This window comes from Choloepus didactylus, chromosome 8 (genome assembly GCF_015220235.1).
Source record: "Choloepus didactylus isolate mChoDid1 chromosome 8, mChoDid1.pri, whole genome shotgun sequence".
In the NCBI taxonomy this organism is placed as follows: Eukaryota; Metazoa; Chordata; class Mammalia; order Pilosa; family Megalonychidae; genus Choloepus; species Choloepus didactylus.
In genome coordinates this window covers 28875954-28893056 of record NC_051314.1, presented here as the reverse complement: position 1 = coordinate 28893056, position 17103 = coordinate 28875954, and the positions used below count along the sequence as shown (strand labels likewise).

Below are 17103 nucleotides of genomic sequence, written 5' to 3'. Positions count from 1 at the left end.
CTTAAGCCATTTTAGCCATAGCTTCTAAAAATGAGTGCTTATAGTCTGATTTGATATTTGTTAGTGTTTCAGCTATAATCTGATTCCATTTAATTAACTTGCTACCATATTGTTTGTGTTTACCGTTTCCAAAAGAATATTAACTTTGAAGTATATTTTTAGGTATTGAAGTTAAGGCAGAAAGATTGTTGGAAGAACTTGATAATGGAGTATTATTATGCCAACTGATTGCTGTTCTTCAAAATTTGGTGAAAACATGCAACTCTGAAGAACCAAGGGTAAGTAAATGTTTGCATGTGGAAGAGGATCATAAAAGAGAGTAGTGATCTTATATCTTGTTGCATATTAATTTGTTTATATGTATTTCTTATCATGTCTTAAATTTGTAACCTTCTACCCCAACTAGCTATTTGCATAATTTACTTAACCTTTTTGAGCAGCTGGAAAAGTGTCCTCATTTGTAAAATGGGGATATTAACATTTCCCTCATAGTATTTATTTGTAGGGATTCAGTGAAATTAAATGAGACTATATATATATGTATATATATATGGTCCCTAGTGGAGTGCCTGGTATGTATTTAGAAGTAGCAGATATCTAGTAACTAGCTCTTCTTGAGAGCAATAATAGCCCTTTCTTATAGAATTGTTGTGAGGGTTAAATGAGAAAAGAGCTGATGATAGTTCTTGGCACACAGCACTGTTAGAAGCTATTATTCTTACTAATATTCTTTGTATACTCTCCATGTATTGCCTCAGTATTAAATTCTATAAATATTGGTTGGATTAATAATAACTTTTTAAGATAATTGTCCTCCATTGACCCTGAAGTCATGATTTGAAATAGATAAGGTTTCCTTTCTTTTCATCAAGTAGAGGTCTTTCCAAGAGTTGTGTTCTGGTCACTCATGCAGTGTTGGTGGTATCATCTTTTGGGGACCGTGGGTAATATATATCACATTGAAAATAAACACTCCCTTTGATACATAATTCTACTTTTAGGAATTTATCCTAAGAAAATAATCTCAAACTCACAAAAATGAATATACAAAAATAATTAGGTACAACCTAAATGTTCTTCAATAGAGAATTTTAAAAAATTGATTATGGTACCTAAAGACAGTAGAATATTATACATTTATAAGGAGTGATTATTTAAGTCTTATTTTTGACCCCAAAAGACGTCTACGTATTATAGTTACGTATGCATGTGCAAACACACATAAATTAGATTCAGAATAGCTTATGTAACATTTGGTAGATAACAGATATGTGTATAGATATGCATAGAGATTATCAGGAAAGATGTCTTGCTAAAATTGTGGATGAGAGGATTTTGGTGACATTAACCATCTTTGTGTTTGGCTGTGTTTGAAGTTTTTCTTCTTTTGTTTTTGCAATGAGCATGTATTATATATACAATCAGAAAACATGCAGAAGGTTACTTTAATTCTGGAAAATAGTAGCAACAGGAAGGATATACAAGGAACTGGTAATAGTGGTTATTTCTAGGGAGAGGAACGGAGGGTTAGAGTGGGAGAACAATTTATATTATACTCTACTGGATGTTTTGCATCTTTTTAATCATATGCATGAATTACCTATTCAAGTAAAAATTTAAAAAATCCTCAGCCTCATCAGGATTATCTAAATACTTTTGGGCCAGCTAGTAGAAAAATCAAGACTGTAAAAATCAGACCTTCAATTTCAGAGAACTTGAATTAAGAATGGGCTGCTACTTCCTTATTTGATAGCCTCCTCAAGAGGCTCAGAACCATTTAAGGAAGTAAGAAAAATGAGTGTCTGTTAACTGTCAACATAGCAATAATTTTGTGTTTGTATTAAACTCTGTATGGAGATGCATACTGTAGAAATGTGCTTTGGAATTATTAGGCTATCATTATTTTTGGTTTTAATTAAGATTGTGTCATTTTAAAAAGAAGTTTTTAAAATTTTGGCCAGATTGTTTTCTTAGGAATCATTTTCTGGAAAATACTTAAAAGAAAGAAAGTTTAAAAAAAATTTTAAGATACCTTTTTTCCTAATGTTACATACTTTTTAGTTACATTCAATGCACTGAGATTTTATTTAGCATTATTAAAATGGATATATAATGAAAATATCCTTGATATATATTTAGGGTTATTTTTTGTCTTTTCTAGAATTTTCCAATGAGAAAAGTGCCTTGTAAGAAAGATGCTCCATCAGGTTCGTTCTTTGCCAGAGACAATACTGCAAACTTCCTTCACTGGTGTAGGCACATTGGGGTTGATGAGACTTACCTCTTTGAATCTGAAGGTTTAGGTAAGTGTTGTGGTTGTTGTTTGGAAAGTTGATTAGATTTTTTTTTTTTTTCCTCTTTCATGTCTGATTTTTCTTTCCAAATAAGAACTTAAATACTACATCTCATTTTCCTAGAAAAATATAATGCTTTCAATATATGTGAAACAATTGGAGAGTCAGATTCTAAATCAAATACACTGAGCTTTTTATTTATAAAAATCATATATCTAGAATGCTCTAAAAATATTTTGCTTCCTAAATAAGTTGACTACAGGAAAGTTCTAGACTAATGGTTTGATTATTAAGGTTTTCAGTAAGACTTACTCTACCAAGTCTAAATTACTAGTAATTTCTCTACCAGAAAATTACAGAAATAACAGAAGGTCAAATGATGTATGCTTACAGCTTTTAGATTTACCTTGTAAACAACAGCTGTTAACTTGATTATAGAAATGGATTAATGTTTTTGACACTTCATTTTGAAAAAGACATGCTCTACTAAAGAATTACTGACATATTTTCTCATTTCTTGTAAGTCAACAAAAGTATCTGTGCAGTGACTAAAGTGGTAGCTTTCTACGTTTTAGAATATATGTATATGTATTTTTCCAAAGCATTTACGTATTTATATGTACTTTACATATTTATACATATATAAAACTTATAATCTTATAATAGAAGCAGTAGCATACCAAATACAGGAGCCTTGGGAGCATTCTCTCCTAATAGAAAGGAGTATTTTATCATTGATATTTAGAATTGCTGGTACATCGTGATAATAGAAAGCAAACTGACTTTTAGTTGATTTTATTATTGTTTTTAAATTCTTTACTGACAGTACATACACCTTTATTGCCTGCACACAAGGTAGGGCATGCCACCCCTTTGGAATGCTGCTGGATACTCCTATCCAGTATAGAATAAAATTTAATGGATTGCTATCCCACCCCACACACACCCACATTGCACCGTGCTTTAATCCAGGTGTGTTGATCATTATTGACAATGCAGTTAATTTAATGGCACATAGAGCTTCTAGAGATCAAAGAGAAGAGGAAATGCTTTGAATTCTCTAGTTTCCAGTTTGCTGCTTCTGGGAAGATATAATACTGCTGTATATTTATTATTAGTAGTAGATGGCATCTTCTAACTGTCCTGAAGGTCAGTATAGGACTAAGTAAAGGACTGTCAGTCACAGTAATTTATTTCTAGATATTGAACTGATGAGCTAATCCTTTTACTCTCTAAAGGTTTAAGAGATGAGCCTCAATTTTTTATATTTTGCTAAGAACACAAAGCAGTTTTTAAAAACATATATACTATTTTAAGTTAATTCTAAGTGTTTAGAAAAACAGGCATAATAAAATTTTCAGGATAAATGCCTTTATTGACTTATGACTTAAACTCAAATATAGACCTTTTATTGCTTTGAAAGAGTATGTTTTGTGCTTGGGGTATATATTAGACGTTATTCATAAATTGAAGAACAGCTGCCATGTCCTTTATAACACAAAGCATTATTAGATTAATATTCAGAAATTCCCTAGCATTTCTAACTCTAAGAACAGGAGCAAAAAATGTAGATGAACCACAAATACCACGTTGGTGCAATTTGCATTAGTTCTAATCATCAGGTTTTTTTTTTTTAAACTTTATTTTAAAAAAACCTATTTAATTACACTTCAACTATTAGGCTTAATATTTTGGCTCTTTTTTTTTAAATTTAAATTTAAATTTTCATTAGTAATGAAAAACTACTAAGTGTACACTTTGTACACTTAGTAATTTTTCATTATGTTGTACAACCATCACCACTGTCTAATTCCAGAACATTTCCATCATGCCAAAAAGAAACCCCATATCTACTAGCAATTAGTCCCAATTTCCCCTCTCCCTATACCCTGACAACCATCCACTTCGTCCACTTTCTATCTCTATCAATTGGCTTATTCTGGAGATTTCATATAAATGGAATCATACAATATGCGTCTGGCTTCTTTCACTTAGCATACTTTCAAAGTTCATCTAGGTTGCAGCATATAACAGTACTTCATTCCTTTTTATGGCTAAATAATATTCTGTTTTATAGATGTACTGTATTTTGTTTATCCATTCATTAGCTGGTGGACATTTTGGTTGTTTCCACTTTTTGCCTACTACATATAATGCCGCTATGAACATTCATATGCAATTTTTTGTGTGAACAAGTATTTTCAATTCTCTTGGGTATCTAAAAGTAGAATTGCTGGGTCATAAGGTAATTCTGTGTTTAACTTCTTGAGGAAACTTCCAGACTGTTTTTCACAATGGCTGCATCATTTTGTATACCTACCAGCAATGTGTGAGGGTTTCAGTTTCTCTACATCCTCACCAACACTTGTTATTGTCCATTATTATTATTATTATTATTATTATTATTATTATTATTATTATTATTATTATAGCTGTCCTAGTAGGTGTGGTGTGTCAGTGTGGTTTTGATTTGAATTTATCTAATGAATAATGATGTTGAGCATCTGTTCATGTGCTTATTGACCATTTGTGTATCTTTGGAAAATGTCTATTCAAATCCATTGTTTAATTGAATTATTTGTCTTTTTAAAATTGGATTATTTGTCTTGTTACTGTTGAGTTGCAAGAGCGCTTTATATATATTCTAGATATTAGACCTTTATTGAATATATGATTTGAACATATTTTCTCCCATTCTGTGGGTTGTCTTTTCACTTTCTTGATAGTACATTTTGAGGTATGGAAGTTTTTAATTTTGATGAAGTGCCATTTATTTTTCTTTTTGTTGCTTGTGCTTTTGGTGTCACATCTGAGAAACTGTTGCCTTATTCAAAGTCATATGGATTTTCACCTGTGTTTCCTTCTAAGAGTTTTATAGTTTTAGTTATCACATTTAAGTTTTTAATTCATTCTGGTTCATTTTTTATTCATATTCATCCTTTTGCATGTAGATATGTAGTTGTCCCAACACCATTTGTTGATTTTAGTATAGCTACTCCCACTCTTTTCTGGTTGCTGTTTGCATGAAATATCTTTTTCCAACCTTTCCCTTTTCAACCTGTTTTTGTCCTTGGGTCTAAAGTGAGTCTCTTGTAAACAGCCTATAGATGGATCCTGTTTTTTATCCATTCTGCCAGTTTGTGTCTGTAAAGGCAGTACTTTCTTCTACCATTTTGTCCTTTGTCATATCTTATTTTTTTTCTCCCTTTTAGTTACCCTTACTGTTAGTCTTCATTTCTGCGTTGTTCTCCAAACCTCTCTCCTGCGTTTTCTTATCTGCCTGTAGCACTCCCTTTAGTACTTTTTTGTAAAGCAGGTCTCTTGTTCATGAACTCTCTCAGTGTCTGTTTATCTGTAAATATTTTAAATTCTCCCTCATTTTTGAAGGGCAGTTTTGCCAGAAATAGAAATTCTTGGTTGGCAGTTTTTCTCTTTCAGTATCCTAAAATATACCACTGCCTTCTCGCCTCCTTGGTTCTTGCTGAGAAATCTGCACTTAGTCATTTCAAGCTTCCCTTGTATGTGATGAATCGCTTTTCTCTTACTGCTTTCAAAATTCTCTTTGTCTTTGGCATTTGACAGTCTGATTGGTAAGTGTCTTGGAGTAGGTCTATTTGGATCAATTCTGTCTTTGGCATTTGACAATCTGATTAGTAAGTACTTTGGAGTAGGTCTATGTGGATCAATTCTGTTTTGGGTACACTGCACTTCTTGGACCTGCAATTTTATGTCTTTCATGAGTTGGGAAATTTTCGGTGATTATTTCTTCAGTTATTCTTTCTGCCCTTTTTCCCTTCTCTTCTCCTTCTGGGACACTCATAACTTACATATTCATGCGCTTCATATTGTCAGTTAATTCCCTGAGATCCTGTTCTTTTGAGTGCAGGATTTCAGATGTCCTGTCTTCCAGTTCATGAATCCTTTTTTATACCTCTTCAAATCTGCTGTTGTATGTCTCCATTGTGTTTTCCATCTCTTCTATTGTGCCTTTCCTTCCCATAAATTCTGCCATTTATGTTTGCAAGCTTTCGAGTTCTTCTTTATGGTCACTCAGTGTCTTTATGTCCTTCATCTCCTTTGCCATATTTTCCTTCAACTCATTGAATCAATTTAGAAAATTGGTTTGAACATCTTTAATTAGGTGTTTCAACTCCTGTATCTCATTTAAAGTGTTAATTTGTTCCTTTGAACCATATCCTCATGCTTTCTAGTATGACTGATGATTTTTTTACTGGTATCTAGGTGTTCTAGTTTGCTAATGCTGCAGAATGCAAAACACCAGAGATGGATAGGCTTTTATAAAACGGGGGTTTATTTCACTACACAGTTACAGTCTTAAGGCCACAAAGCATCCAAGGTAACACCTCAGCAATCGGGTACCTTCACCGGAGGACAGCCAATGGCGTCCGGAAAACCTCTGCTAGCTGGGAAGGCAGCCGGCGTCTGCTCCAAAGCTCTGGCCTCAAAACGGCTTTCTCCCAGGACGTTCCTCTCCAGCAAGCTTGCTCCTCTTCAAAACATCACTCCCAGCTGCACTCCCTTTCCTCTCTTTGAGTCAGCTCATTTATATAGCTCCACTGATCAAGGCCCACCCTGAATGGGCGGGGCCACGCCTCCGTGGGAACATCTCGTCAAAATTATCACCGACAGCTGGGTGGGGCACACTCCAAGCAAATCCAACCAGCACCACAACTTCTGCCCCACACAAGACCACAAAGATAATGGCGTTTGGGGGACACAATACACTCAAACCGGCACACTAGGCATCTGATTTTCTCAATTAGTTTATTGTGGAGGTCATTTTCTTTTTTGCCTAGGGTTTTATTGTTGGTTGGCTGTGTTCTCTAATTGTTCTTTGACATTTGGTACAACTTAATCTAAACCTCTAGCATAGCTTCTGTTTAACTGATCATAATTTTTTAGCCCTTATTTTTCTGATCATTGCCCTGCCTACATGGAAGTTTTTGAGATTGCCCTTTTTTGTGTGCAGTTGTTTCACCCCCAGGAAAAAGTTCTGTCTTCCTTCTTCCTCTTCAGGGAATGTTGATCTGCTGTTTATTTCATTTTGTTTGTTTGTTTTTTTTGTCTCTTTATGTTTTCAACACACCTTTTGTTACCTCTAATAACTTTTACCTGGCTCTGGGAGGAAGGATGCCCTAAGTAAGATTGACCCCAGTCAGATTTTCCCTGTCAAGGCAGGCCTAGAACCCATGGAGGGTGTAATCAGTGTCAAGTTTCCCTGAGGATGAGGCCCAACAGGGTGCCAGTCTTTCCTGTGAAGCCTCTGGATTCTGTGCTTTTTCTGTCCTGCCCGGCAGATGGTGCTTGTCAGTCCACTGCTCCAAACAGTTATAAAGTGGTACTGTGCCTTTAATTCTCAGCAGACCCTGTCCCTTCCAGGGTCTGTTTCTGTTTTCCAGCTCTTGCTGTCTGAATTCTCTGTCTAACAGTCACTGCCTGTGCTGGGCCTTGCCCTCACTTTTTTTTTTTTTTTTTTTTTTTTTGAGGGGGGGATGCTCTTCAACCCCTTTTTCCTCGAAAGCTGGAAATGTTACAGAACTCAAAACAGCCCCTCTTTCCTCCCTGCTGGGAGCTCTTGTTTTTGTAGGTTGAAACCCTTGTGTGTTTGAGACAGGCTGGGCTCCACTTTTTGTAGGCTGAAATTGCTGCTACTGTCCCAACCCCTGGGGTCTCAAGTCTCTGAATGAGAGCCGCCACTTGCTCTGGACCCTGCCTCCCCACCACACACACACACCTTTTCTTGGGCAAGTTAAGCCCTTTAGGGAGCTATCTCCTCCTCCTGATTAGTTTCTTTGTCTCTCAGTCATTCCTTAATTCTACCCTTGAGAGGGGCAGGGCTGAAAACTGAGAATGCCTGCTGTTTTCTTTAATGAGCTGCTAAAAAAAAAAAGTCTGTACCCAGAGCCAGTCCCCAGCTCCTCAGGCTCGCCAATGAGGAGCTGGAGTTGGTACCTGGCTCTATGTGCCCCTTTTCTTGGTGCACAGCCCTTTTCCAGTATTCTGAGCTCAGCTTACTCCAGAAACCTCTGTGTTTTTGTTTGTTTGTTTGTTTGTTTTCTTGTTGGCCCTGCCTCATCCCTCCTGGGGGCAGGGCTAATATAGATCTGTGGGTTTCTCTCGTTTGGTTTGTAGGTTTATCTGTGCTCAGAGCTGGTATTCAGTGGTCCAAATTTTTTAATCAAATCCACAATTGGAGCTTGGTTGAGTACTCCTTTCCTTGCTCCTAGTAGAGAGGGCTTCAGTTTTCCACCAGGGAGAGACCTGAGTCAGCATGTCAGTGGGAGAGAAGCACCAGCCTCCAAAGCAGCATGGAGGAATTTACTTACAGTTCTGTGCTGTGATTTATCATTCTTGGCCTTTCCACTCATTCCAGGCTGGTGTACAATGTGCATCGTCAAGGAAGTCCCCTAAACAACCATTTGTTGTGAAAGATTATTCTGTCCCCCACTGAATTTTCTTGATACCCTTGTTGAAAATCAGTTGGCTGTAAATGATGGGTTTATTTCTGGACCCTCAGTTCTATTCCATTTGTGTATCTATCTGTCCTTATGCCAGTGCCACAATGTCTTGATTGCTGTAATTCTGTAGTAAGTTTTGAAATTTTGTTCGTTTTCAAAATTGTTTTTGGCTATTCTGTCTCCCTTGTAATTCCATATGAAATTTGGGGTGGGTTTTCCCATTTCTGGAAAAAAAATGGCAGTTGGAATTTTGATAGGTGTTGCATTTACTGTAGAGAAGAGTTTGGGGAGTACTGCCATCTTAACAATTTTGTTTTCTAACCCATGAACGTGGAATGTTTGCCACATCTCTTGTCTGTGCCTCAAGTAGCAGCAACATAAGCTTATAATATTTTTGACAGATGCCTCCTGGGAAGCAGCTTTAGCACTAGTCCAGTTCTGAGTTAGGTGAAATGAAAACATCTTCCAGGGAAAAACCAGACAAATTAGAAAAAGTAATTCAATATGATTTTTTTTTTAGAAATGAGATCTGTTCTGCTCCCTTCACTGCCAGTGAGCTGGGGAGCAGGGAGTGGGACTGGTTAAGTTAAAATGCCACAAAGTTCACTCTTCTTACTGAAAACCACCCGTTTTTCTTGAATCAGTGTTCCCTGGGTTGCTGCAAGCCTTTGGCTAATTTCTAGAGTTTCACAAAGTTAGCTCTGGCAGTTTTTCTCTTTATTTTTGGTTGCTTATGGAGGTGCAAAATTTGGAGTTCTTTATTCCACCATTTTGACTGATATCTTAAGTTCTTTTTTAAAGCTTCTTTGTTTTTGAAGGTTCATATACATGTTAATTAGGATCTGTTAGAATTAAGTATGCATTTTCTTGAAGTAGATACTAAGTCAAAAAATTGACACTTTTTGAAAGACAAAAGGTCAGTGATGCCATTTCTGATATTATCACAATCCTATGCTAAAGATGGTTGAGAACAAAGTGGGGGTAATATATCTTTTCAAACTGTATTTCTTGTTGAGAGATCTGAAATATAAATAATATGGTAATTCCTTATTTTTTTAAGAGTTAAAATGCTATACTATTGTTTTAATTTGCTGGGCTACTGAAAGCAGGCACCATAAAATGGGTTGGCTTTTAACGATGGGAAATTACTAGCTTCCAGTTTTGAGGCTGAGAAAAATGTCCAAATCAAGTCATCATTAAGGCGATGCTTTCTTCCTGAAGACTGGCTGCTGGCTGTCCCTGGGTCCTCTGCGACATGGCAAGGCACTTGGCGGTGTCTGCTGTTCTCTCCCTTCTCTTCCAGATTTTGTTCCTTTCAGCTTCTTGTTTCTCTGGCTTTCTCCTTCTCTCTCCCTTTATTCATTCCCTTTATAAAGGACTCTACTAATAGGATTAAGTCCCATCCTGAATGAAGTGGGTCACATCCTAAGGGAGGTAGTCTCATCAAAAGATCCTACTTACAATGTATCCACACCCACAGGAATTTAAGAACATGCTTTTCTGGGGTATGTACAGTTTCAACGCCCATGACTGTATACTAATAAGGATTCCTTGTAAGTGTTCATCCTCTTGTTAGCTAGTTTTTAAAATAAAATTTATGAGGATAACAACATGAAGAAAAGTCTTTTCTGAGTCTTCTTCAAACAAGTAAACCCAACATCTTCCTCATTACTTTCTTTTACTCTTTTTCATGCCTGAAATTCAGTTTTGCCCTTTAAACTGTGGGGTCTTATCTTTCACAGTTTTGCACAAAGATCCAAGACAGGTGTATCTTTGTCTTCTTGAAATTGGTCGAATTGTGTCAAGGTATGTATTCTACAATATTTAAGAATTTTGATGTCATAAACATTTTTTAAGCTACTTAGTTTTAGCTTACAACACTATTTTCTATAAATAAAATAACTCCTACTTGAAATAAACTAACCCAATTTCCTGTTTTTTGTTTTTGTATCTTTAATAATTTTGTTCTGTTTGCATGAGCTGTGTCATGTGTCAACATCTGCTTTCTCGTACAGCTTGCTTTTATTTGATATTAAACTGTGAAAATGGCTTTTGAAGTTTTTAGTTTAACAATAGGGTAAGAGCATATCATTTTATAGCAGTTCAAGGCAAGTCCTCTGGACACAAAGAGGATCTGATAAGAAGGCCAAGATTTGGTGTTCCCAATACCTATCTTAACTCCAGTTTTCATTCACAAACATATTGTAAAGGTGCCTTTCAAGATCCCAATTTGAATACTGGGAGCATCCAACAACCCAAATATATGCTCTGATGAAAAGATTATAATCTGGATTTTGGCAGTCTGTGGGACTTTAAAAAGCATTTTCAGATGCCTCAGTGAAGCAACTGTTAGATGAAAATCATACAAAGTTTGCTTTAAAAATAAATTATAATCTATCATAATATGTAAGGAAGTGCTTGGGTCAGATCTTACTTGAATGATCAGATTTCCCTGTCGATTTTCAGATATGGGGTTGAGCCACCAGTATTGGTAAAACTTGAGAAAGAAATTGAACTGGAAGAGACCTTGCTTAATACATCTGGACCTGAAGATTCCATCAGCATTCCAAAATCGTGCTGTCAGCATGAAGGGCTACATGAAGCTGTAAGTAATTGCCATGTTTTCTTTCAACTATGCTGCCTCATAGTCTCTTAGTTTGCTGCAGGTGATGCTATGTTTAAAAGAAAGTGTTTCTTACTCAGAGTATACACTATACTAATCTCCACTCCCTGATGAGTTCAGGGCACTATATGTTAGAGGTGATTTTTTGCCACTTGTGTATTATGGGGGATGAATGTGTAGTTGAGGAGTAGTTGGGCAAAGAGGCTAGAACCAGGTCACAAAGGGTACTATAGACCATGGATTTTTTTAACGTGATAGTGTTAGAAATGGATTTGCATATTGTTCCAGTTTCCTATTGCTACCAGATTGCAAAATACCAGAAATGGATCTGCTTTTATAAAGGGGGTTTATTTGGTTACACAGTTACAGCCTTAAAGGCCATAAAGTGTCCAAGGTAACACATCAACAATCCAGTACCTTCACTGGAGGATGGCCAATGGCATCTGGAAAACCTCTATTAACTGGGAAGGCACGTGGCTGGTGTCTGCTCCAAGTCCTGGTTTCAAAATGGCTTTCTCCCAGGATGTTCCTCTCTAGGCCGCAGCTCCTCTTCAAAATGTCACTCTTAGTTGCTCTTGGGGCGTTTGTTCTTTCTTAGCTTCTCCGGAGCAAGAGTCTGATTTCAACAGCTGTCTTCAAACTGTCTCACCTGCAACTCGTTTCTCAGCAACTGTGCACTCTTCAACATGTCCCTCTTGGCTGTGGCAAGCGCACTCCTTCTGTCTGAGCTTAGTGCTCCAGTGAACTAATCAAGGCCCATGCTGAATGGGCAGGGCCACACCTCCATGGAAATCATCCAGAGTTATCACCACAGTGGGGCGGGTCACATCTCCATGGAAACACTCAAAGAATTACAATCTAATCAACACTAACATGTCTGCCCACACAAGATTGCATCAAAGATAATGGCATTTTGGGGGACACAATACATTCAAACTGGCACAGATATTATAAGGATTACTCTCATGGTCATGCAGAGGTTATGTTGCTTTTATTTTAAGAAACCAGGCATAAAAAGATGAGAGTTTGAACTACAGCAATAATAGTAGGGACTGAGAGAAAGGCACAAATGTAAGATATATTTAGAGATGACAGAATTAGTGACTAATTGAGAGTAAGGGAGGCAGAAAATCTAGGGCAATTTCCAATGTTTCTAAGTAGATGGTGTACTAATATTTGGAGACTACAGAAAGGAAAAGTTGTCAGGGAAAAATTGATGATTTTTGTTTTGAAAATTCCCTCTGGCAGAATGTACGCAGAGTTGTTAGGTGATGGGTCCCTGTGGATAAGTTGTCTTCACTCTACCTGTTCATCTCTGTGCAGAAGTTAATAGAACGGCAGCTGCTTAGCAGTGGGTCTCCTGCAACGACTACTGTTTAGTAAGTGAGCGTTACAGAGGTGAACTGAGTATCGAGCGTTTTCTGCGTAGACTGTTCCTTCGAATAATTCATGGTCCTTTCTGAATTGTAGTATTTTAGGACAGTGTTTATGTACAAAATTATTTAAGAAATAACAAGTAACTCATTACTAATAAACATTTAGAAACTGTTGCTTTGACTAGTTTGTTTAATGTCGTCCAAGTTTATATGAAGACATTTGGAAAAAAGTACAAGCTGTGCAATTCCCTTGATGTAAATTTTAGAAAATGGAAAATCTATAAGGACAGAAAAGATCAGCAGTTGCTGAGGGACAGGAACAGGCAGCCATAGGTGGGACAGGATTACCAAGGATTGTATTCAAAATTTTACAAGTTGTACACTTCAAATGTGTAGTTTATTGTTTGTTATTTGGGACTCAATAAAACAAACATACGCACTCAAAAAAAAAAATTTTTTTTGGAAAGCCTTGCAAGACAGGTTGAGAAAATGTCAATCTCAACAGTTTTTCACAGGCTAAAAAATATTTGTCTACAATATGTTATTGACATAGGTAATGACTGTGAATGTCAAATAGGAAGTAGTGATAATGTAGTAGGTTCTCTCCACCCTCACTCCCAATTCCTCAGTAAAATATTGAAACAGAGTGGGCACTTTAAAAAAAGTGCTTCTTGAATTTAATTTTTAATAATTTTACCCAATCCTATATGGATACATGTAAGTATATCTGTGCCTATTTCAACAACAACTTTGGAACAAATTGATTTCTCCCACCATATTAGTTTAGTTTGGTGTTAGGAAACTCAGATACATGAATACAAGACTTAAAACAATTCAAGTTTAATAGTGAACTTATTTGTTTCCTAAAATTCCATAAATGTGTTTTGAATTGACTTCACTGTCTTAAACATTTGCAGACCTTCTCCAGCAATTAGTCAGTGCACTAAGAGCCAGGTTGCACTTGGGCAGAGAGAGCAAGGCTCAGACTTCATTACTGCTGGCTTTTATGTTGGATTAGCTAATACCTGGTTTCAATACTGGTCAATAAGTGAAGGGAAAGAGATACTAAATAGTTGTACTACCTTTGAATTTGTATCTTTGCATTTGATTTTTCACAGCTATCAAATAAACCTTGCATTTGAACTGTAAACAAGATGCTTTTTATAACAAACTTCATCATTTATGTATTTTTAATCTTAGGTTAAACATATTGCTGAAGATCCTCCTTGTAGTTGTTCCCATCGATTTTCTATTGAGTACTTATCTGAAGGACGGTATCGACTAGGGGATAAAATTCTCTTTATAAGAGTAAGTCCACCATTTACATCCCGTTTATACACAGATCCTGCTTTGAAGTTGCATTTATTGCTTTACCTACCTCTTTTTGCTCCCCTTTTACTTTTTAAAAAATTAGAATAGAGAGTATAACTAATGGAAGATTTCACTGTTCAGGAAGAACATGGAATATTTGCTTTCATGCGTGTACAGTGAGTTTAGGTAGACACTTTTAACATAGCAAACAACTAACTTCAGATTAAGACTATTTAGATATTGAATATAGTTGAAAAAATCTTTGTACACCTCAGATAACTTAATATTTTTTCACATTTTCTAAAAAAGAATAATTTCCAGCATAAGAAGAAGAAAAACAAAACAATACATCCAATATGATTAGTATCAGAAATAGGAAAAGGAAGTAGAAACACTGTAGCTTATAATAAATATTTTGGGTCTTAAGTATTTAAAACCTTTTTCTCATTGACACAGCATCAGTATGTTTGCCAGTATGCTGAGATACAAACTCATTTTCTTCCTTCGTTCCATCTGCAATTATCCCATTTGCTGATAAGGAGATTAAAGTTTCAACTACTCAGCAGGTTTTCCACTTCTTGTACAATATAAGAGATTTTTTTGTTCCAAATTTAGGAACATAATATAAGAGTATTTTAAAATATAATTTGCCATCCACATTTTCTTGTATCTCACAAATTTTCATTACCTTCCCACACCCAGAGCATAGGATTTAGAATTAAAATATGTAGGGCAATCTCATACCTTTTTTGCAGGTTTGCCTGCTAATTGGACAGGGGGCTTGAAATCCGGCTCTAGCTCTACTGGCATAACCATGATGTGCCCTGTCCCCACAAAAGCATCATTTGGTTTCGGGGCAGTATGGCACATTTCAGTCTAGGCCAATCTCTGTGACTGGGACAAATTCCTTAATCTCACAGAGCCATAATTTTCTCATCTGCAAGGAACTAGATATAAGTAAATCAAAGTTGTTCTTAAAGATTAATTTGATATATATGAAAGACATTTATTAAATTGTAAAGTACAAGTTTAGGCAGTTATTTTTCTCCATAATTTTTATTTTTTTCTTATGAGGCATTTTCCCCATAAGTCCCTATTTCTCCTTTCTCCTTCCTTCCCTCCGTCCTCTCTCTTTCCTTCCTTCATCATTCAATTTCACTGAACAGTGTCGCTCTTGAAATTGTGTGTATTAATAACTTGGTGCTTTGTAAAGCAAGGTATATGTGAATATCTTCCTTACAGATTAGAGGACTCTGAATTGTTAGTTTTGTAATTCAATATGAATTACCTTTATTAAATTAATACAAGAAAGAGACTGTCAATTTATAGTGAAGCAGTTAGCAAATGCACTGAATTTCATAGATTGCAGACATCACACATGGTGAATGCTAATGAATTCTAACTTTAGACATCACAGTTTTACAGCTTTATTTGTTCTTTCTTTTGGTGGGCAGATGCTTCATGGAAAACATGTCATGGTCCGTGTTGGTGGAGGCTGGGATACTCTTCAAGGCTTTCTACTTAAATATGACCCCTGTCGGATATTACAGTTTGCTACCCTAGAACAAAAAATTTTAGCATTCCAAAAAGGAGTTTCTAGTGAAAGTGTACCTGATTCACCTGCCAGAACACAGCCTCCTGAAATGAATCCTTTGTCAGCAGTTAATATGTTTCAGAAACAAAATTCAAAGCCTGGCACACCAGTTAGCATTCCAAGGAGTAGAGAAAAGCAGGTACATCCTCCGGGTGTGTTGCTACCAGCATCGTCCCTGAAAGGAGGGAATGCAGATTCCATTTCGGCCCGTTCTAAATTGCCAAATTCTCCAGCAGCATCTTCTCATCTCAATCTCAAATCTTCAAAAGGTGTAGCAAAGAAACCACAGACTCCTTCAAACAACGTGTCATCTTCAGTTGCTTCATTATACCCTGGGGGTAAAAACATTTCTTCAACTTCATCAAGAACTGGGCCTTGTGTATCTGCGTCATTGAGAAAAGGTATTTCATCACCCAGTACTCCTAAGGCCAAGCTTGTTCCTGCACAGAATTCAGGAGATGTACCCCATTCTACACTTTTGCCAAGTAAGTGTTCTGGAAAAACTGCACCAAAGCATTTGAAACACAATCATATTTCACGCAGGGATAATGTAGAGTCTCAGTCTCCAACACATTTAAATTCATCATCAAAGTGTTCAAACCTGCCCAAAGCAAATGTACACATAAGGCCGAAAGCTTCTCCTTTCAAGTCCCCTGCAAAAATGACAAAAGCCAGTTCCAAAAGCACAGTCACAGATCTAGTAACACAGTCTCAGCCACCAGATGGAGCCTCACAAGCTGGGGCAAACCAAGCACAGAAACTGAAATCACCCTTGAATTCAAGCCAGCCAGTTTCTGTATCCTCAGTCTCTCCTGCAAAAGCTGCACAGGAATCAAAAGATAAGAATATGGTTTCAGTTGCCAAAAAGCCGCCTCAGAACAAAAGTACACACCAGCAGACAGGACCCACCTCCTCAAAGTCTTCTGGCCGCACCCCACTGTCCATCGTGCGTCTCCCCCAGTCTTCTGCCAAAACACAAACTGTACCAAAGTCAGCACAGACTGCCACCAAGGCCCAGCATTCCCCTAAAGGGACTCCCCAAAGTGGCAAACCCCCAGCTTCACCCAGAAAACCACCCTCCTCTGGTAGTGGAGATAAAAAACCTCCTTCAAAGAAGAAGGAAGATGATGACCATTATTTTGTTATGACAGGAAGTAAGAAACCTAGAAAATAAATACAAGTGTGTCATTTTAAGAAAGCAGAAGAAAGGGAGAGGAAACATCTTTAAAGTTTCTCCTATTTATGTGTATCCAAATAGGTGCCGACAGACATTTAGTACAATAAAATGGGGGGATGGAAGTGGCAGATAGGGGCAGGAGTTGGGGAATGGGGAGAGGAGGGAGCATCAGGATTCATATACTGTATCTGAGTTCACCAAAAGGTACACTTTTGAGGCAAACAGTTGTAAAATCACCACAAGGTTCTT

The 17103-nt window shown here is 36.7% G+C and overlaps 1 protein-coding gene across 1 annotated transcript in view; it reads left to right on the top strand.

The window, feature by feature from the left end:
* Positions 1-16876, top strand: part of GAS2L3 (growth arrest specific 2 like 3) — a 41941-nt gene extending 25065 nt beyond the window's left edge. The window contains exons 4-9 of the mRNA XM_037846834.1: positions 163-278; positions 2162-2303; positions 10516-10579; positions 11240-11378; positions 13973-14080; positions 15538-16876. Of these exons, the coding sequence (XP_037702762.1) occupies positions 163-278; positions 2162-2303; positions 10516-10579; positions 11240-11378; positions 13973-14080; positions 15538-16851 (1883 nt within the window). The 3' untranslated portion in view covers positions 16852-16876. The remainder of the gene's footprint in view (positions 1-162; positions 279-2161; positions 2304-10515; positions 10580-11239; positions 11379-13972; positions 14081-15537) is intronic.
* Positions 16877-17103: the final 227 nt, after the last annotated feature.